Genomic DNA, 22810 nt, shown 5'->3' with positions numbered 1-22810 from the left:
GACACAGAAGATAAATTTAAAATAACGTATTACTCATGTCATGTCGCTGTGAGTGTTTGTCTTTGTGCTGGTTTACTGGGGAAAGGCTGTATCTTTAAAGAGTAAGATGGGATTCATCTGTCATTATGATGAATTAGTAGTTTGCACAGGTATGTGAGCTAGCCAGATAAAATGTTTAAGGGGAAGCGCATAAAAGGGGAGTAATAACATCATACAATTACATGTCAAATACCTGATATAATATGGCCTGTGTATGCTCAAAGAAATATTGATACCACTACGTATTATTAAATAAACGTGGGTGCCTTTTTATAACGTTGGCTGGTAGTGTAGGGTAGCTACGGAGTTTCTCCTTCTGTGCTGGAGGCAGAAAAAAAAACATTTCAATTCATATCCCTTTTTAATTTTTCCTCTCACCTCAGTACGTGCTTTCATGCAAAACTCTTACAATAAATATAAAGTAAAATCTAAAATAAAATCATACAGTACATACTGTAAGACCAAAAAGGGAAATGACAAATCTTATCAAATTTGTAAAGTTGACACCAAAATCGCGATAAAGTGAGTCTTTTTTGAAGATGGTACAGTAGCTGTAACTCCGGTACATAAGACATCGAGAGACACTGTGTGGTATAACATAATATAGTACAAACATGTCCATAATGGATGCCAGCAGCATGAATTGACTGTAAATGTGTGTGGCTTTTTCTCCAGTGCGCTCACAGTACAAGGCCCTTGTGCAGTAAATGTCTGGATGATGATTTGTCAGGGTGCAAGAACACGATTTCTTGTTTACTATGATGAATGGGCAACACTCGCACCACACACACACCATGTTCTCTATATTGAAGCTGTCACTTTGGCTCTCCACAGCACAACCCTGCCTTCTCCAACTGTAACACCAGCCGGGGTAACTGTATTAGACAGTCTAGGGGTACCTGATTCATCCGTTAGCGCACATGGACACACATGCGCTACTCTAACTTCTCCAGTTGTTGTGCACAATAGGAGAGGGATTTACACAGCAGCGTTTTTATGTTAATCAGATGGGCAAAACGAAGGAAGGCGGGAGAAAGAATCTAGTCTGTGTCATCTGGAAGAGTAGGTCATTATACATGAAGTGGTAGTGAGGATAGAGAAGCGGGTGAAAATAATTAGACAGAAAGAGGTACCTTTTGGTTGCTGACACATACATTTGTGAAGCAGCCTGTGAGCTGGTTTAGGCATGCACACAATAACATGCCTCACTCTTTTCACATTATATATCAAACACGCATTCCCAATTTGGCAGTCTGTTTAAGCTGCTGATTTTTACCATCTCTCCCTCTCGAATAAGTGCTGCTGTTCCCTTGCATCGCTGTCTGCTGTTTCAACCAGTCCCCCCAGCATCCACCATTAGGTTTCTAGAAATTCAATTTAATTCCATTTTATTTGTATAGCACTAAATCACAACAGTCACCTCAGGCACTTTAAATTGTAAGGCAAAACCCCCAAAATAATAGTGAAAACCTCAACAATCAGATGACCCCCTACAAGCAAGCACTTGGCGTAACCTCCAGTTTTTATGTGCACCTGTAAAACTAAAAGGCTAGAAACTCTACATTGTTCCCTCTCGCATCTCAGTCATCCATGAACACATGAACGCTACACAAGAATTCTGTGAAAAGGAAAAGTGAAGAAAGTCTTTCGGTTTATTAACAATACAAATGAAGCCAAAATTCAGTGCGTGATATCATTTGATGGTAGGAGTTTGCACCTGTGACTGTATGCCTGCTCATTATTTGCCTCTGTGATCATATGAAATGTGAAATGTTCAAAGTGTTCAGCATCATAATTTCTCTTATGACCCCAGGGCGAAGTTTTGTTTTCTTTTCCTACGCTTGCGTAAGCTGTACAATGAAGTTAAACTGAAGTGAGTCGATACAGTAAATCAAGAGTCTAAACTAATAAACCAAAAAGCATGCCTGCAATCCCATTCCAACACCGAGTGAAGTACATAACATCTAAAATATGATTCCACACTGAGTCTAACTTTGCCACAACTGCTCAACAGCCCCAAACATTCAGGCCTGTGTTTCAAATAAACTGTGTGCTGCACCCATCACACCAAAATCGTACAAGTCCTACAAAAACCACCAAACCAAAGCTGACTCCCAGTTTTGCAAAATAAGGGGGAAAAAGAAAAAAGAAACAGGTCACAGACCAGAACATTCGTTCAACAGATAATAAAATAGCTTGAAATTCTTTGTTGTGACCTCTACCTGCATGGCTCTTTCAATGAAGGGGATCTGTGTCCCTGAGTTCAAGTCCTGGTTGATGATTAGCCTACGGGCCCACTGACCAGCCCGCACCACACCACTGCCCTGAATCAGCACCAGCAGCTTAGATGGGTTGGATAAGGCATCTGGGCTGAGGTAGATAAAACCGGTGGGTTCATCTTCTGTGGCATCCACCTGAACGTCCAGAAAAATACGGGTTACCACGTGTCAGCGAAATGTAATTCATTTCAAATACAATGCTTTAAAACAGTCTTGTTGTGATTTTATATGTACATCTCTGAATTCTATTGCTTTAGAGGAAAAAAAACACCTGAAAAAAAAAAGATATTTTCCATATGTAAAGTGCATGAGTTCTCTTGTGTGTACTCTAAAAAAGCTCACATGCATCGATACATTAACCACTCAGATAACAGTCCTTATAACAGAGAGTAAAACAGAGAGAGAGAGAAAGTGTGTGCCGTTGTGCTCCACATCCAGTGCTTCTTTGCATCCTTCCCAAGTATGCCTAGAATAACCGCTAAGGAGACAAACACTGTCCATAAAAGCCATGGGTGGCAGCTGCAAGAACTTAATCCAAACAGACAAAGGGAGCCAAGTGGGGGAGAAAATCTTACCCTTTATTCTCTTGTGCGCCCTCATTCCTTCTCCCTATACTTGGCTTCGGTTAATCTTCTTAAAATCTGCGGTCACAAGTTCAATGCCATGCAGGTGGACGGACCCACCACCAACACACACACACGCCGCATACGTGTGGGCGGGTGGGCAGCAGAAAAGCATAACAGAGCAATTTTTCAGGGGAATAATGAGATAAATAGGCCAGGCAGATAAACCAGTAAAAGTGTATGGGGGCTAATGAAAGGCGCTGACTCTGGCTAGGTGATTTATGGACACTGTTAGTGCTGGAGCTAACTTTGGCATGTTTCTAAACACTGGCGCTGCCTAACATCCCCATAAACGCGCACTGAAAAATGATCACTACTTTTATACACAGAAAAAAAGAGCAGGAATGGCGAGGTAAAGGGGGGGAAAAAAGAGACAAACATGCTTCCAACAACAAATAAAAGGAATTAAGTGTGCGTTCTGAGCCTGGATGAGCTGGGCAAAGAATAACTCCACGATGGCAGAAGAGAAAGTCCCCTTCAGCGCAATTGAATGCAAAACAGATTAAGCATCAGCATGCTGCGCCTCTGTGCCTTTGAAATGAAACGTCACAATACAGTTAATTTGTTGAGGAGACACTTTTGCACAAAGGATGTGGGCAGAGGAGGAGGGTAAGAAAGACAGGGAGTAAGAGAGAAACTGAGTGAGATAGAAAAAGAAAGACAAAGAATGAATTGGGAGAGCTGACTCCTCACAATCCCCTTTTCTTTAGTTTTTTAAACAGAACACTCAATATCATAATCACACTCTGAAGCCTAAGCATTTACGTCCATTTTAATATTTAATACTCCCTTTAATCTTCGATGGCATAAATCAAAGAAGAAAATGCCTCCTTTCAGTATGGGTACTTACTGGCAGGATTTCTTTAGTCATGTTGCACTTTTTCTCCAACAGCTCATAAACATACTGAGTGATGATCTGCAGAGGAAAAAAAGACACAGAAAACACACAGTGAGACGTTACACTGATAATACAGTCTTAAAGCAATTAATAATTTTATATTGCTGTTGATACAAATCCATCCCACAAAAGTCAACTAAACTGTGTGCATGTGTGAGCAAGTAATAGCACCCACTGTCAAGCTTACAAACAGAATAAAAAATACTATTCACAGCCCTCGTTTGCCCTCTGGTCTGTGTGTGTGTGTGTGTGTGTGTGTGAGCACGAGCAACTTGAAAGGGTCTGGATTGTACTATGTGCAGTGTGTGTACGTGTGTGCGAATCACAGTGTAGTGAGAGTGTTGCGGTTGTAAGTGCCAGGAGAGGAAATCTCCTGTACAAGCGAAGGGCTGATGTAAGTTATGTTTATCCCCGCAGCCACAGCACTAAAGAACCTTATATACCGAGTCATTCCAACCCCGGGCCAAGCCTTTCATGGTTCAGTGACATTAACAACGTTCTTTTCCATTTTCCTTTTTTTTTCTTCTTCTTCTCCCCCTGTCCTGCTCAGCTGAGAACACAGAGAAGCACTCGGAACAGATTTCAATTTTTGATCAGGTGTGAGAGAGAGACAGAGGAGTTAACAGTGATAATAGATGGCAAGGCACGCCACCGCTAGCAGTAAGATGTAGTAGAGCTATTGACGCTGTTATGATGTCTCAACGCATGCTATGACAAACTCTCTGTCCTGTACATGTCACAACAATTGTGTTTGGTTGATGGACCACAGAGGGAGCTGCTGCTGCTATGGAGGCTCACATTGGTTTGTTTTAGAAGTGTTAGTCTTACTAAATCAGGAAACCAAAGGCCAGCCGAGGTGCCACAGCTACGCAGCGCGCCCGAGCTTGAGTCATGCTGAACCCATCGACCCCCAAACACAAACAAGCAACAACCAGACACTGTTATGTCTCGCCGCACGGAGCGGGATGATGCCCAAATGACATTAATGTGTGGAAAGGAGAAAACCTGCGCTGAGACTTAAAAAACACCAGAAAGCAGACATGCACACAACAAGCGGAACAGGGATTGGTCATTGCATCTTTTACTAAATGAAATGTTTGGTTAACAAGTTAAAAAAATATATATCCATTTATAAATCCAAACAATGTCAAATCATACAAATTGACCTTCACAAGCTGCCAGTGTTTTGCAGAACCCAGCAAACTTCCTGTGTGTACTAATGAAATTACTTATTTAGAGAAGGGAAAGGATCGCTGCTCAGTGCTACAATGCCAAGTGCAAAAATGTTCTGAATCAGTACAGAGAAATCAGAAGAAAAGCAAACAAACAAACAAACAACAGTAACGCAACATTTAAGGGACATGAGGTGTTCAGCTTTTGCAACTTTTGGCACAAAAATAAACAAATAAATAAATATTCTTTAATTCTTTAGACCACATTTCATTGTTTTATGTCAACCATGGAACAATGAAATTATGCAGATCTCTAAAATTGCATGTACCAAACTTACTTAATAGATCTTTGGAACAGCAAGGTCAAATGCAAATTACGAACTCACAAATAAATAAATAATACAAAGAGCAGCTTTCGCGTCAAACATGAATTTAATGATAATCACAAAACTGTAACGTTATACCCAAAATAAACTCAGTGCTAACGTAGGATACTCCTTAAAGAGCAAAACACAAGAATTACATTATGAATCAGACACATATTGGCCTTATGCCAGCCAATCAAAGGCCAGCAGACAGACCAAATGAAATCATTGATTCTACCATTTGACCCTATGGGAGGGTGGTGGTAGAGGAGCTAAAACAAGCCCACCTCACCCCCACAGAACCTCACAGCTAATTCACTAAAATGTCAGCTGGTCTGATGAAGACTAAAATGATTCTGGGCCTCAGTATGCTAGTGTTTAATGACATCAATAAGCTTCACAGGAAATTTCATTTGCAGCATGTTATTTGTTCTGTGCCTCAGGTGGCTCAAGAAACATCTGATATAAAATAAGAAGAGAGAGTGAAGGGGAATAGGGAAAGGAGAAAAAATGTGTGTGCGGGGAAATGCAAGAGTTTCACTGCATGAATATGTTTCCACTCATAAAAGATCATGTAGATTATAAATAGGAAAATAATATTCAATGGACTGCTGGGTCATCGTATCAATTCTCTTTAGTTTATAATGTCAAGATCCAATAAGAGCTAAAGAGGGACAGTGCCACCACACAACATCCGAATTCCTTAGTAACAATGGCACAGACTGGATACACACTGAAACACGCACATACACAGGCAACCTACTTCTGTGCCGGCCTCCGAGGACTACGTCTCAGCAGCTGATCAGTACAATAAGAGAGGCCTCTTTGTCACCTAATTACCAATGTGTATTAGTGCTTTAATGAAAATGCCTGCAGGATGCAACTCTGAGTGTCTACATTGTCAGCATCAGACGATAAGACAAGCACGAGGAACTGATTTGGCAAGTAATATTAAGACACACAAAGAGAGGGGAAGCAAGGGAATGAGATGGAGAAACACAGAAACATGTTTATAGGAGTGAAATCAATAGGTTTCACTGCCACAAATGCTACCATGATCTTTTTATCTGCAATTCGCTTGTATTATCAGGCTAACAAGACACAGGCACAGCATTATTTTAAATGTCAGCGCAGGTTTAAATTACATTAGTTTAGACTATTGTAAAAGGTTGAGGTCAAAGTCCCACACTACATGATGTTATCTTCAGGGACACACACAAGTGTGTCAGTTTGCAAAACATTTGTATCTGCACCCTTTACTTGGGTTTTTTTTTTTCAGCCTTCAGAGAAACAAACTCAGACAGAATGTAAATGATGATAAATTATACTAATAAAACAAACTTTCCACATGCCTGTGATAAATATACGCAGATCCTGGGACAATCTTTGGAGTACGAGGTCGCCTCTATGTCTGTGGTTTGTGTAGAGGAAGCATTGCGGTGATGAACCATGAAGAGGGGGATCAGAGAGGAAGGAAGGGACTTAGAAGGAAGCTCAGCAGGAGGAAAGAAAGAAGACATGAAGGGAGGGATGTGAAGAAATCCCCAGGACACATAGTCTCGTGCCAGCTCCCACAGCGGTGAACAGCTGAGAGGAGAAGGGGTAATTGAAGAGGGGATGTGGGAGAGAGAGAGAACAGTGCAGTGCATGGCCTTGATAAGAGGCCCTTAAGTGGGTGGGCAGTGACATCAGCTCCTCGCAAACTCCTGGTCATCCCCATAACAGTCTCCTCATCGCTCACAAACAAACACCACGCCAAGGTCTTAATGAAGACCATCGTGGCTGCAAGTAGATATACTCTTAAACTCCTCACAGAGAAGAGGACCTCCCACATTAAGTGTGTGTGTGTGTGTGTGTGTGTGTGTGTGTGTGTGTGTGTGTGTGTGTGTGTGTGTGTGTGTGTGTGTGTGTTCTCCCACTGATTGCAACAGTCATGCCTGGTTTGGCTGACCGCACCTGGGGCAATAAGCAGCTCAATCTTCCCAGAAACACAAAATAACAAATATTGGGAGTAAGAGAACCAAGACAGGAAGAGGAGGAACAGGAATAAGGGAAAGCAAAGCAAATATTAAGAGAAAAGAAGGATCGGAGCGAGAGGACGACAGTGATTAAGCAGGAAATGGTTTTGATGCTCAGTGCAAAGGGAACAAAAACTGGGGTTATAACAAGGAAGCAAAAGAATGTCATAATCTAAAATTAGCCCACAGACAAAATCATGAAATACAATTTGTTTGTATGTATTAATTATTTTTTAATAACATATTTTTAGCTGTTTTTCAGTCTCAACCTTTAAATAATCCAGAGTTTAAGTTTGAGAGCCAGTTTCAGGAAGTTAAAACAATGTAATTAGAAACATTTGTAACACTTACTGAGGCCACTGAGGCCACACTTCTTCATCTGCAAAACTATATTTAAGTGGAAGAAGGCACGTGTGAGGACATAGTAAAGACAGAGACACATACTGTATACACACATACACATGAAACCGAAGCAGAAGCACACATGCCTCTTGTCTCTCTAGTCCAGAGCCCTCTCCCAAAGCCACTTAGCCATAGAAACCAGAGAGCAAGAAGAGGCATCAAAGCTGTTTATATAATGAAACTGAAAGAGCTGCTCCGTGCCGTATCACTGACTGCACCCAGAAAAGCATTCCTTCTTCTCCAGAGAATAGAGGAAAGGAAGAAAAAGAGGGGAGAAAAAAAGAAGAAAATCCCCCTGAACAATGCAGCACAACAACAGCGGCAACAACAGCAAAGCATACTCAGAAAGAGAGATACTGTGAAAATGAGAGTGAGCGTGAGGCAATAGAAAGGTTGTTTATTTTAAGTCAGCCTCATGTACCAACAGAAAATGTATTAAAATAGGCCCTATTGCTGTGAATTTGTGATCTGTCAGTCCGCGTGGGAAACAAAGAGAGAGAGACAGAGGGAGAGAGAGACAGAGAGGGAGAATGCTGTAATTCCCATGAGGTCTCTGTCATTCTTCTGTCAGAGGAGAGAGGGCTCTCCAGGGGAAGAGAAAGTTCTCAGACACAGACAGACAGACTGTTTAAACTTAGCGTGGATATCCCTCTCTCTCACTCCTCTCTGCCCTCCCTGCACTGCTCATCCTAATGGCATCATAATGACCTCCTCAGGTGTTAACTGAGAAGTCAGCAGAGGGCTAATTCAAACTAAGGTATTGTATGCCTCGGTGGGTGTCGGCAGCAGCGACAGATGTCTTTGCTGTAACTAACAGCTCTCCTGTCTTTTCCCCAACAGCCCTTCCACCCCCACCCCCATCCCCTGCCCAATTCCCTTTTCTTTCATCAACTCAAATCCACCTCACCCACTCCTTGCAACCATTTTTTTTTTGTCTGGATGTGTCTGCTTCCTCCTTCGTGCTCTCACAAAAGCTGCAGCAGCAGTTTTAAAGTGTTTTGGGAATGGATACGTGATGGCAGTCGGTGGCTCAGGGCAGACAGCTGTCATTTATAGTTCCTCTTTAGAGAGATCCCATTAGCTTCCCAACAAAATGGTCCACAACTGTTATGGGGCCTCCTGGTGCTTTAAGTACAGTATGGAAGCCTGTATCCAGGGTTTCCATCATTGGCTGGATGCAACACTTAATGACTGCTCAATGACTTTTTATGGGTAACTCAAAGAACCTCTAAAAGCAAAGAACATAATCCATTTCTTGTTCAAAATGGGGAAAGAATGCTTCAAAGTTTGTTTAACAGAACAAAAATGTAAAATAAAACATCTGATTGAATAGCCTGTGAATCCAGTTAATAGTAAATAATATTTCTTATTACACCACTACTTCCCTACTTCTCAAAATAAGTCAAGTATATGACTGCTTTTTTCTTTGGATGCTCTTTGAAGACTAGAGTAAAACTAAAAGAGTAGTTTCTCAGTGTATTTTCAAAAACACTGTCAAAGAATTTGATTACAAAGGTTGGGTAGTGTTAAAAAACAAAGATGCAATATCTCACAGGTAACTTGTTTAACTGGCAACAGGTCAGCAACATGACTGGGTATACAGTAACTCCAGCAGAGCATAGCTCAACAATTTGGGAATAATGCCTATTTTCTGGGAGGACCGAGACTGAGAAAAAGGCAGGCTACACTCTAGACTGACGGCCAGTTATTAAAGGTACAGCAATTTAATCATAACTTTCATCAGCAAAAGTACTTTAAGATAAGGGGCATCTACCATTACTCTCAAAGGACAAGCAGTAAAATCAAAGGCCAAACACTTCAAGCAGGCTAAATATAAAGGAGATGTGGGGGAAAACATTCCACATTGTTGAGCGCAGATTTATTGTATGAGTAATATTCAAGCTCTGTTCTTTGAACACCTCCACAATTTTTGTCTCCTTCCTTTGTTTTTTAAACATTATTATGTCACACTGTGTCACAGAAATTGTCTCGTTAAAATTTAGAGGCAAAAACACTTTTACACTATTTTACACTTTTACACTTATTTGCAAATTTTTACACTATATAAAAGTTTGCAAATAACAGTTCAGTAGTCAACATGATTTAAAACAGCAGGTTAATTTGCTAGTGTTAGGATGTCAGTGCTGAACACAACAACGCTGTATTTGTTTCTTTAATATTATTATGGTAGCCAAAGTTACAAGTTCACAGACCCAAGACAGTATGTACAGTGCAATTCACACACTGTGTTAGATTAAATTAATCCAGATATTAACCCACCCACTGAACAATTTCATTGGATTAAGACTAGGTACAATTATAATCACCAAAGATTTTCTTTTGGCTGACTACAGTTTTTTGTTAGAAACCTGTTATACCTTCTTATTGAATATTTGCGCAGCGGGATTTATAATGATGCAGGATAATAACCCAAAACAAACCTCGCAGGTTTTCAAGAAGTATGTGAAGGCCAAAAAGAAAACAAAGAGAAAAAACAAAAGAGGCATTTACACACACCTGAGCTCAACACAAGGGAAAATATGCAGGGACAGCGAGCTTTCCTGACACCACAAAAAGCAATCATACTGGAAAACATGGATTTTGCACACAGGCCTATCTCAAGCACATTATGTAATTAAATACTAAGACATTTTTTCAAAGATTGAATTTTAATTTCAGATCACAGCTCATATCATGATTTCTAATTATAAATAATTAATGCCATTTAAAAGTATCTTCACATTTGGTCTCAGACTTTTGTACCACGCATTTTATACCCTTCACTTGTTCTAGCACCAGTGCCCGAAACCTTGGCTAGCAAGTCGCCAATATGACAACCAATATCCATAATGTGGAAACAGAGTGAGACAGGAGGAGAAAAAAAGATAACAGAGGGACTGTAGATATTGTATGAGACAAGAGAGAGAGAGATAAAGAGACAGTGAGAAAATGAGAAAGAGAGAGAGCGAGAGAGGGGGAGAGGGAGAGAGAGACAGCTCTCTAATTCAGCCATCTGGCTAGCTTTACTTCATTATAATATTCTGACTGTGTGTGTGTGTGTTTACAAATTTGTGACTGCCTTCCATTCGACAGATGCAGACAGAGCAGAGAAGAATCCTCATTTATTAACAGCTTAATAGAGCTCCATCTGGGCCAGACCCTATGCTTGTCTCCTATCAGAGAGATTCATCACCAAATCACTGGAATTAGACTACAACTGACACCTACACAGGCTGAGGTGACCCTGCTGCATTGAATAACATTGCACAGATAGCCCACTCTTTATTAAGCCGTAATATGCCATAATGATAACACTGAGAGCCAAAAATGGGAAATGTCACTATACCAGTAGTGTGTGGGGTTTTCAGGTGGGTTTCTCCAGTCCTATCTGTACAGAATAACCTAGCTTCCCTTACAAAACATAGTTCATATTATTAATAAACAGATGCTTCTTGAGTACATTTAAAGGTTTTCAATTTATGGATCTGAGGAATAACCTTCTACTAAAAGTCTGCTATATAGCGTACTATAAGTATTTCATTTATTTTACTAGATCTAAAAATCAGGGCGCTATCTAACCTTATGTAGCATTTCTTGATTTTGGAACCACAGCCCAGGCACGTATTTCCCCCCCTCACTCATATGCAGAGAAATATGACCAGTGGTCTCCGAACAAAGTGGACTGGTGGAACTTCTCTCACATACCATCTGCAAATCTCTCTACATAATACCATCATTATATGGCAGAAATTCGGAATGATTTTTTTATACATCAAAAATTATTTGCTGCTCTTGTGCTCAACCAAAATTTTGTTCCCATCTCTTTCTTTTGCTTGGAGGCCATCACACCAACATTCTCGTTCTCCCTCTTTCTATCTGTCCCTCCATTCAGACGAGGCTGAAGTGCAAATTGGACATCTGGTGCTGTGATGTGTCTGACAATACAGCCGCCACCCTCCCGCCTCCGCGCACACAGACACACGAATGCACGTGCACATACAAGGAGTCCTCCACGCAAAATGCAGAACTGTGAGCATACAGTGATGGTAAAAGGAAGAAAGGAAGGAGAGAGGGAGAAATGGACAGAGGCATGGAGAAAGGGAGGGAGAGAAAGGAATTTGATTGAACATTAGGGGGCAATGATGAAGCTATTCTATTCACACTGCCAGGGGCAAACACATGCACCCATGTCCTTGTGCCATCTTACACAGCTCTTGGGCTGAATGTAGCTAGTTCTCAGACCGTCTCAGGTGGCTGGCTGATAGAGGGCATTAGGGTGTGTTGTGGAGTGGAGTTGGCTTATAACAGAGCTGTCTGCATAGAGTGTTGTTCCACATTTACCCTCATGACATCTGCAAAAAGTCTTCTGTCTGACATAAAGAACAGGATGATAGTGTTGAAAGAAACGACTACACAAACAAACAACAGCATGCAGTAAGAATTCAAGGAGAAATACATTTGCATGCATTGGCTATACAGTTGCATAAATAAGCATACAGGTATGGCTTTGTACACACACACATACACACACGCACATCCTTAAACCCACACATAAAGAGGCTGACTAAGCACCATAACCTACTTTTACAACCAAAGGCATACAATTCAGTAGTTGTGTCTATTTATAATGGAGCATATTTCTTCCCAGCAAAAACAATGCATTTGTACTTGCAAAGCTGTATGAGAGGTACAGTATTCATTTTCTTGAATCATCTGTGGCCTAAAAACAACAGACAGATAATATTGCTTATTCAGGTAGTGCTCCTTTCTTCTTAGCCAGTTAATCTCCCGAAGCACAACTCATACAGTATTTGTTCTCATTACACAAGCTCACATCAACAGGGATTGACACTATTTCCTTTCTCCTTCTCTGAAGAAGATATAACTGTCAATTTTTTTTAATCACAAGATGAATAAAATTTGCATACATTGTGCTTGATGATTATTTGCTTCATCTGAATGCTTGGCCCCCCTCAGATGCTCGAGTTCAGCTGGTTTAAATATCTGTGTGTTCTTTCTGGGCCTTTGCTTTCCTGCTACCAAATGTTTGTTTCTACATCCTCTTTAGATGCTGGTAGATAGCGCCCAAGCATTCAAAAGAAAGGGGGGGGGGGGGGGGGGGGGGGATTTACAGACGGCTCTCAAAGGAGCTACTGTATACAGCATAAAAAAAAAAACAGGTAATCCCACAAACAGGTCTATCACTTTGCTTTGAACTTCAAAGAATTTTCACAACAATTAAAAGCAACATAGTAGGGAATGCAAATTACAAAAAGAAAAAAAAGAAAAAGATTACAAAAGAACATTTGTCTCATTATCTTAATGCATATTGTATGTTGTGGAACAGTGGGAGTGAATTAGAGGTGAACTTTATAATGGTGTATGTTTGGATATACAGAAAAAATATTCTGTATATCCAAAAAAGGTGCATCAAAGAGCTCCACAGAAAATATTGAGCTCTGCTTAAATAATGCCTTTCGTTAAAGCAAAATTCTTTCAAAGGTACTGTCAGTTTTTTTTAGTTTATTTAACAGAAAAAATAAAATTGTATTCATAAATATACAATTATTAGTGTGTAATTAGAAATACTCCTATGGATCTTAGAAATGCATAGGAGCAGACACCAGTTTGTGAAAGCCGCCATGTTGCCCCACCATCTGAAAATACAGTGACTGAGATGGACACTATCATTACACCTCTCTGCATTTTATGTATGTGGCTAGAGACTGGCCACATGTGTAGTACGACACAGACAGAGGAGAAGAGAACATTCATTTTAATTCGGGTCTGCATCATCAGACTCTACGATATGAAGGATCATATCGATGTTTTAACATCTGAGAAGAGGTCCCCTTCACCAAAGAAGTGAAAACAGAAATAGACAACGCGACTGACATATCATGTCATTCTCTTCCTCCTCTTTGCTAACTGTCCAAGCCCAATAGTGTCAAGCTAACAGCAGCTAACAAAGGCTAACAGCAGCTAACAGCTCAACAGTTGCCGATAAAAAAGCTCAGGATATCTTCAACAACTCACCTCAGTATTGCTGTCATTGAACAGCCATGAACTTTACTGACTCGTCAACTTGTATCGAGCTCCATTCACAAAGTTTTATAGCTTCCCCCGAAGTAAATAGACGTGGACACGTAATGACAGCTGAGATAAACAGCAGACTGACAGTCTACACTTAGTACAGATGTATTTTGTATTTTGAATTGGGAGGGGTGAGAAAACAGAATTCAGCTGACTGCAAACTGCTCACATCTAGTGGTGAGATTTTACAAAAGGTGCCTTTAAGTACCTAGTGACACATCTAGTGACTTTTTGGACAAACAGTCACCGAAACCTACAGATGAGTGTAAAGTCTCCTCTCCCACCATAAACAAACTGCTCTCTGTGGCTACGCAGTTGAGTGAGAGGCTGTGATCTACTTGCACAGATATACACAGTGTTGTTTGGAAGGTCTGGGTAACAAATCATACTTGAGAGCATTTTTAATGACCACTTAACATTTATACGCAGTCATATGAAAAAAAAGTTTTCATATGACACTATGGAGGTCGGTGAAAAACGAAGTACACTCTGCTTATCCAACACACCACATATTTACATACACATTCACACAAGCAGTATTTAACACTACCCGCTCCTATCTATTTGTATACATTTATACTCTGAATCCATTGGGCACAACTCGGCATTCAGTATCTTGCCCAAGGACACTCTGGCATGTAGACTGGAGCAGCTAGGGATCGAACCTACCAACCTTCCAATTAGAAGAGGACCTGCTCTACCTCCTGAGCCACAGCCACCCCAATTAAGAGGGTAAGTAGGAGCCAGGTGCCACAAATCAAATGCACTTGATGAACTGATTATCAGGAAGTGTGACCACGTCTTTAAATGGAGAAGTGTGGCCAGTTTGCTGGTGTGGAGCATTCGGATGTCTGTTAACACAATACCACAATCTTTCCAGGAGTCGATACACCAGCAAATTCACTCTAAGGTGAAACCGTGCAATGATCAGAGAAAATGAAAAAAAATATCATCACAAAGGCTTCATCACAGTTATAAAATCAAGATTCTTAAAAATAAATACAATTGATTCAACTTAAAGACAAGTCTTTAGTCATGCTGAGAAATATAATAAAAATATGAATTCATTTGTACAAGATCATGAAAAGCAGTAAAAGGAGTGTGAATCTACAGGGTGCCAGACTTCCATGTTTCGAACCTAATAACTTTGTTTTTACAGCGAGTAGTGTAAAGCAATATCCTAAAAGGGACCAAAGCATAATGTTTTCAGGTCAGAGGAAATAATAAAGTCATAAAAAGAAGGATGATTATCAGCTGAAGAAAATGAGACTACCTATACCTTTTTCAAGTTGCTTCTCAAAGTTCAGCTTTAGGTTTGGCAGAAAGCTTACATCATGATGTGAGTCCCTCACTACGTAATGCTAGAAAAACAAGCTCCAACGTTAACTGAGCAACAAAAACTGAACTTAAAAGTATTATTTCCCTAAAGTAGTGATGTCACAACGCCAACAATCCGTTGGCTGAAAGTTGTGAAAGTATGCTATTGTGAGATTTTTGTTTTAGCTTAAACGAGATAACATTAGCGTTGGTTTAAAAAGGCTAAGATTCATTGTTAATACAGAGAGTATATCAAAAAGAATTTCCCGATTTCAAAGTGCTTTAATTGCACAGCTGTTTACCGGTGGAGATCAAAACAGGGGACTCGTAAATTTCACATGTTTGCAGATAGGTGGGATCCCAACAGCAGGGACTCTAGAAATCCTCACAAACGTATGGGACGGGTTTGACTATTATATGGACCTGTGCCATGTGTCTGGAGGGGGGCACATTGAGCACTTCTGAACACTACAAGTTTTACATGTAAAACTTTATATTCAGAAAGAATTTTTAAATTTACCACAAGCTTTTATGGCTAATAAAATGAGCTTTTTTTTAAAAATTAGATTATGCTTTTTGATACACCCTGTGTATGTTTTTAATGTAAAGTGAACAAAAAACTTATTATACTCAGCGGCTGTAGATTCTATCGCCTGTCTTTGTAGAGCAAGTTCAAAGTGCTTACTTAAAGAAGTGCTTAGAATACATTCTGTATTTTAGTTGCCTATAGCTTTGTGTGTCAGTCTGAGCCTATTTGCTGTCCAAACAGACAACAACCAGTGCAACATCTTCTCACCAGTCAAGACAGATAATCCTAATAAGCTCAGCAGCTGAAGCCAAACTTGATCAATATGGCCCAACTGAAGTATAATAAAGCATACTATGAACTGGCAGGCCAGCAGAAAAAGCAGTGTGTTACCTCTCCAAGAGCTTCATAGCGTTTCTGGTTCCAGCGGTGGAGATCCTCCCTGGCATTGAAGACAAAGGGTTCACCCGTTTTTATATGGCGGAGTTGGCCATCTGTTGGAAAAAAATGTAATGGGACAAAAAGAGACGTGTAATAATAATAAACAATACCTTTCTATTATTTCTATTACAGCGTGCAAGTAAAGTAGGCGAATCCCTGCTCTTGACGGCACATCAAAACGTACATCTGCCTGCCAAACTAAACTTGACTTTTTTTACTGCTTATTTTTTATCCCCCCCATCTGGCAGGTACAAGGCCCATGGATGCAGCAGCATTCTTCCAGTCACGACTCCAACAGCCTTCTGGGTTGTCTGGCAGGCCAGAGCTGGACAGCTGGTATGGTAAAAATTCTCTTTCCCTCTCTCTGTCTCTTCACTCATCTAAAAAGCCTCTCCCCTTCCTCTTTAACAGTGCCCATCTCCCTCTCCTTCAGTGCTCACTCTGGCGACAGGCCACAGTTCTGTCCCTGCCTTTTCCACCTGAAATCTCCAAGAGCAAAGACTAAAGTGGGTATGGGAAAGGTTCTCAGTATGTTTTGTGTATGCGTGTGAGCATGAAGGGAGAAAGTTCGGCTGGCAAGCATTAGGCACAACGACAACTGCTCCTCGTAGTTCCTTTGAGGATGTTGTCTGGGCATCAGCCAATCACCCTAAGCAGTAGAGCTTACACACACACAAAAACCCACACAGATCAGAAGCTCCAGCCAGGAGGACCAGGTGTGGGAATACAGTAGGTGTCACTTAAGTATCTGCGCTGCCGTAAATTGCTACAAGTAAGCCACACCGCCATTACTACACAAAAGAATTGACAGAGAAAACGAAAAGTCTTTGGAACGATGCTTAAGTGATTTATTATAATTCAAGGAAACGAGGGGAGCTTTTAGTATATTCAAGATGTATTTAATGCAAAACAGTCCTAAGATACAAAAACAGTGTTCAGAAATGGATCTACTTTTTTCAGCAATTACCCTCATGTGGCTGTGGAACCCCTACCTTAGCAATGAGCCCATCGATCCTCCAGTTGACACTACAACACAATAAAACACTAAACAGTGTTAAATTTAATTTTGACCTTTATGACTGCAAAAATTGCAAGAGCTAAGCCACAAAAAGTACACATACTTAACCCAAATAGCCAGGGGGCTCTCATATTTTCTCAATTATTGCAAAACGTAAAAACCATCTAAGATATAAATAAATAAATCTTTGCAAGATAAAAGAATGCGCATTTTTTTCATTTCCTTCTAAATTGCCACCATTTTCACACCTCTATCAATGTGATAAATCGTACATCGCTAGCTCACTGTATATAACAACATTCGCTTTCATAGTTACTTGTTAGACAACCTGTAATCCTGAATGCAGGTTCGGTGTCGCTTTGCATTAAAAAATAGATTTGTGCCTGAGAGGTACACAAGAAGTTAGGATAAAGCAGTGTGCACAAAAAGTACTTTGAAAAAAAAAAAATCAATTATGCATTCGTGGAGGGGTGAGGATCTAAACACTACTTCCTAAAAGAGGAGCTATAATGAAATCCTACAGTAGCAAAGGTGTGTGTGTGTGTCTGTGTAGGTGCGTGTGTGTCTGTGTGTGTGCATGCATGGGCTGGGGGTGATCAGCTCCACCGTCTCCCACATCACATCCTCTCAAAGGAATAACATTTTCTCAACTTTTCTCCTCTTTTTCTGTCATAATTAGCATTCTGTTCTCAATTTGGCCGCTTAATTAGGTGTACATAACCTTGGATTTCCAGTAATGGAAAACCGCAGGGCTAGCAAGATGAAGCCATCATCTTCAGTGATTAAGATACCTGCAAACTATTGTACACAGCCTCTTCTGTATTCACATCATTACATGGTCAAATTAACATTTTTGTTCCACCTGTCTCTGGCTAAAGTAGCCCGAGAGCAGCTATATAAATGCCTGCAAGCCAGAGCGACTGTGTGTCGACATACTAGAGACATTGCCTGAGGGCCACCATGGCTTTAATAGAAATGCTATCCTTCAAAAACAGGCCTGAGTAGAAACTGACAAGACATACAGATTGGTAGGGCTGCGCAGTGTGTGTGTGTCTGTGTGTGTGTGAGAGAGAGAGCAAGCTCTTCTTCAGCTGGAGATTTTACACAGGATGTGAAAATAGAGAAATACAGAGGAAGGGATATAAAAAGGGATGAAAGGAGACAGAAGGAGGAGGAAGAGGAGATGGAGAGTCTCTGAATGTGTTTCTGCCTCCATGGTAGACTGAGCTGGGACTTGCGGGTGGGGTAGAGTGGTTGGCGGGTGTTGGCATAATAGCCGGTGGGGGCTAAGTCTCCATGTCTCTGTTCTTAGGCACAGCGAGGTTATGCAAATGCTCCGTCAGGCAGAGGGCAAGGCTGAGTAGGTTACTGACGGGCCGTAGAGTACACAACATGTCCCCCACTCAGCCAGACAGACAGCCAGTAGAGACACTGACAGAGAACAGAAAGAGGGTGAGAGAGAGAGGAAAAGGCTACAAAGGAATACTAAGCCAAAATCCCGAGCACTACTACCTTTCCAGCTCTTCCCCTTTTCTCCACCTGGTTTGATTAAAGCAAGCCAAGAGAATCCTAAAGAGACTTTCATATCATTTACACCCACACCACTTTGGCTTCAGCTCTGCTCCTTACTCTAATGTTGAATGACATACACCTTTACTTGCTCAAAGAGACATTGTCATTAAATATAAAATGCTGACATAACACAAAAGCGAACGGTAATGATTCCAGTTCCCCAACCTGAGGACCATGACCCATCTAGCACTCTAAGGTTTAATCTCACGGATCACAAGACGACAAAAGAAGTAAATCAAGGCAGAAAAAAGTATTACCTTCTTTTTTTTTTAACACAAATCTGACCTGACTTTTACAAAATTTGCTTACTGGTGGATTTCATCAGTTTGCAACAAAAAGTTACAAGCACACATTGCTTTATTTTAAGGCTTCATTGGAAACCACTACAGCTGACACGTGAAAGACAGAGCCTTGTATATTTCCCTGGAATTTACTTCCAGACCTTACAGAGTTTTTTCCTCAATCCAGATAAAATGTAACACATTCACCTCAGTTAAAGAATTATGTCTATGCTGTCTGCAGTGTTACTTATGGCAATGAGAAACTTTCTGTATCTCTCTCCCTTGGGTTTGAGTGATCTAAATTTTCTTATCGGGATCTGTGTGAAGGTCAGTGTACCATTCAATTTGTTGTGACCATGCAGATTCATCCATGACGCTATGACACTACAGAACTGTGCACGTGTCAGCAAAGAAGGCTACGAGTAGACTAGAAAAAATAGCATAACTCATCTAATCTTTGTCATCTTTGACATCTCTAGATGTCATGGGATTTGGTGTTTTTTGTTACGGCAGCAGGCTTTGTGTAACTGGTCAAACCGTGGAGCTCATCATGACACTTTTGGCTTTTGTTCTAAAAAGTAAATCTATGCACTCACATTCATTAAAGGCATATTCAAACTCCTCCAAGGTTTTGGGGAAAGTGAAAGGAGGTTCATCTTTCTTCATCAGTTCATCCAAGTCTATTCTTGACAGCAAATCTGTGGGAAAAAAGCAAATGATTTTATTTCAATGACACAAACTCCATCCATCCATCCGTTTTTTCAACTTATCTGCATTATACAAAATCCACACATTCATTTTGTAATCTCCGTTTCTCTCCCACAATGTTGAAATCACTATGTACATTTTACTTTCATTATCCCCATATGACGAAGCAACAGATGCGTGTTTAAGCTAAAAGGTCTTCTTAAATCATCATTAAGATGTATAGTGGGTAGAAAAGAGAGCATTCACATACAATACATGCAATATATACATTAAGTATAGTTTTAAGTTCAAGAGACAAATGTTTAACATATCCTAACAGAGAGATACCATAAAATGTCTTGGTAAGGTGTAAAACTGACATGTGGTTATTCAGCAGTCTACTGGGGTGATGTATAACCATCCAGCCATTTTCTTCCACTTATCCAGTTCAAAATCACGGTTGGACCAGAGCCTATCCCAACTGTCGCAAGAAGCAGGGTACACTCTGGACAATTGCTAAGAGGACTAACATAGAGTTAAGACACTCTAGGCCAAATGTATGGTCAATTTAGAATGACCAACCCAGGGAGAAGGGGCCATGCATGCACACTCAACAAAGAACCACTGTGTCATTACACAGCAGTTTTATAAAACGATTAAGTGACTCCTTGACCCCTGAGAAGGGTGGCTCCAGTCAGAATAAAAAGGTTTCATCATAGTATAAAGGTGATCAGTCACTGTTACACTTTAAGGGCTCTCAAACTACTTCTGACATGACTGGCAAGGTAAAGGTTCACACCGAACACACCATGATTTTTATTCATCTTGAACAATAAAATTAATCAAGGTTGATCCATCCAACCATCCATCCATTTTCTGATGCTTATCCAGGTTCAGGTCGTGGGGGCAGCAGTCTGAGCAGAGAAGCCCAGACTTCCCTCACCCCAGCCACCTCCTCCACCTCATCCTGGGGGACTTCTCCTGGGCCTCCTCCCAGTAGGGTATAACTCAGATGCCCAAACCTTTTGGTCCTTTCAAGTCAATTCATATTTTTATAGTTTGAATATATTTTTATAGTTGATTCATACTTTCATAGTTTTGGTTCATTTACTAAAATTAATCACTTTTAGTAAATGGAGTCAGTCAGTAAAGGTCAGCATAACAGCATCAGCAAGTTTTTAATTTTCCCTAAAGAAAGAATATAGCATGTTAAGTTGTATATTTCTCCCTAGCTGTCCTCATCCTAAATGCAGTGGCTCTCTTTCTTACATTTAAAGAACCACTGTTTTAAACCACGCTTTTAAACTATTTCCCATCATTTAAGAAAGCTTTTTATTTGTTCTTTTTAATTAAGAATTATATATATATATATATAATTTAATTATATATATATATTTTAAAGACATTTTATTACAGCTCATAATCTTATTGATTTGTGTGGTATTGAGTCTGAAATGATGGTGTGCCTGCCGTTAGGTCAAAATAGAAGAAAAAGACCTTAATTTGGTTCAGAAAAGTAAAGCCTGTTTCCCTCTGTTTTACTAATTCTCCTTAAATGATTATTTATTAGTGTTATCATTATTAATAATAATTCACCTTTGAGTGCAGTAGTTTTCTCTCTATCTTCCTGGCCAGCAACCTGGGCCATGATGATCCACAATATGAACAGGGCTGGTGTTGCAGCACAAAAATGAGAGAGCATGGGTCCTTTCCTCCCAGTGATCACTGAGGTGAATCCTGTCAAGTGACGCAATAAAAAGAATAAAACCAAGAATTGGGCATGAGTTAGGTTAGTACCATATATAAAAATATTTCTCAGTATCAGCCCTCTGTAAGACCACAATAGCAATTGGGTCACAGCATGCTGCACCTATAAGGTTGCAGCAGGCCATAACATTTGGGATGTTACTGCTCCGTCCTGCTCTCCTGTAAACACAACAATCTCCCAGTTTCTTAAAGAGAATGAATTAGTGATTAGTTACTCTATAATAACACAACACTGCAGCTATCTGTCAGCCATAATACCATAAAACATGGAGGAAGTCGTGTTGCCCACTTAGCACACGTGCAACAGCTGAGTTAAATATGCAAACACAGAGAAATTCTTCTTCCTTTAAAACTGCGCTGAAGTTACTACAAAAGCGGCATTCATTTTCACACGTATAACTCTCTCTGACTCCTCCGTCATTTTCTCCACAACAGAAAACATCTGTTTATGCTCTGTGAGAAAGAAATCCCCTGAAAAAGAGCCAGCCCCCTAGATGGACCACTGCGAGCGGGTACAGCAGGATATTCGTGTTTTTATTAGACGTTTATTTTAACCAAACGAAGCAGAGAGGATCGAGCAGGGAACCGCTATTTACAGCGGATGCATGCATACTTTCATTTCGACTCACGCACCATTAGCAGGGTATGCGACTATCCAGTTGTTGCTGCTTCCTTGTAATTTTGTAAAACAGGAAGGACTCTCGGCAATGCTGCATGGAGCGCGTGAGGCTTCCGGGTTACCGGGGCAACGGACTGGAAGATCCATTTAAAGAGACAGTAGCACAGCAGCTGCAGGAACTTGTACAGATGTTCTCTGGCGTGTGATTGCCATCAGTTCTCTGATCCTAACTCTGTATTGCTCGGTGATAGGAGCATAGTTGATCGAGCAAATATGCAACCCTGTGTTGATTTATATTTAATAAATCAACTATAGTTCGCAAAATATCCAATAGTACAAAAATATAATACACTATTCCCATAACAGTGTGGCGATCGTGGCTCAAGAGTTGGCCGCTCGTCTTGTAATCGGAAGGTTGCCGGTTCAAGCCCTGGCTCGGACAGTCTCGGTCGTTTTGTCCTTGGGCAAGACATTCACCTACTGCCTACTGGTGATGGTCAGAGGGGCCGATGGCGCGATATGGCAACCTCGCTTCTGTCAGTCTGCCCCAGGGCAGCTGTGGCTACAACTGTAGCTTGCCTCCACCAGTGTGTGAATGTGAGAATGAATGAATAGTGGAATTGTTAAGCGCTTTGAGGTTCTCCAAAAGCGTTATATAAATGCAATCCATTATTATTAAAAGCATATTCATCA

At 40.6% G+C, this 22810-nt stretch overlaps 1 protein-coding gene across 2 annotated transcripts in view; it reads right to left on the bottom strand.

Annotated features, from left to right (window-relative positions):
* The window catches only part of arb2a (ARB2 cotranscriptional regulator A), a 165208-nt gene extending 143005 nt beyond the window's left edge, over positions 1 to 22203 (bottom strand). Inside the window, exons 1-6 of one of the 2 annotated variants that reach the window (XM_085294105.1) lie at positions 22132 to 22203; positions 21328 to 21468; positions 19641 to 19742; positions 16126 to 16226; positions 3792 to 3857; positions 2262 to 2453 (exon numbers count right to left, since the gene is read on the bottom strand). In XM_085294105.1, coding sequence (XP_085150231.1) covers positions 2262 to 2453; positions 3792 to 3857; positions 16126 to 16226; positions 19641 to 19742; positions 21328 to 21433 — 567 coding nt within the window. In that variant the 5' untranslated portion in view covers positions 21434 to 21468; positions 22132 to 22203. The remainder of the gene's footprint in view (positions 1 to 2261; positions 2454 to 3791; positions 3858 to 16125; positions 16227 to 19640; positions 19743 to 21327; positions 21469 to 22131) is intronic. The other variant, XM_085294106.1, reaches the window with a different exon arrangement.
* Positions 22204 to 22810: the final 607 nt, after the last annotated feature.

This window comes from Mchenga conophoros, linkage group LG12 (genome assembly GCF_057382185.1).
Source record: "Mchenga conophoros isolate Kocher_MC1m ecotype Shallow Benthic linkage group LG12, M_conophoros_male_GT1.1, whole genome shotgun sequence".
Taxonomy (NCBI): Eukaryota; Metazoa; Chordata; class Actinopteri; order Cichliformes; family Cichlidae; genus Mchenga; species Mchenga conophoros.
This window is presented reverse-complemented; position numbering and strand designations above follow the sequence as displayed.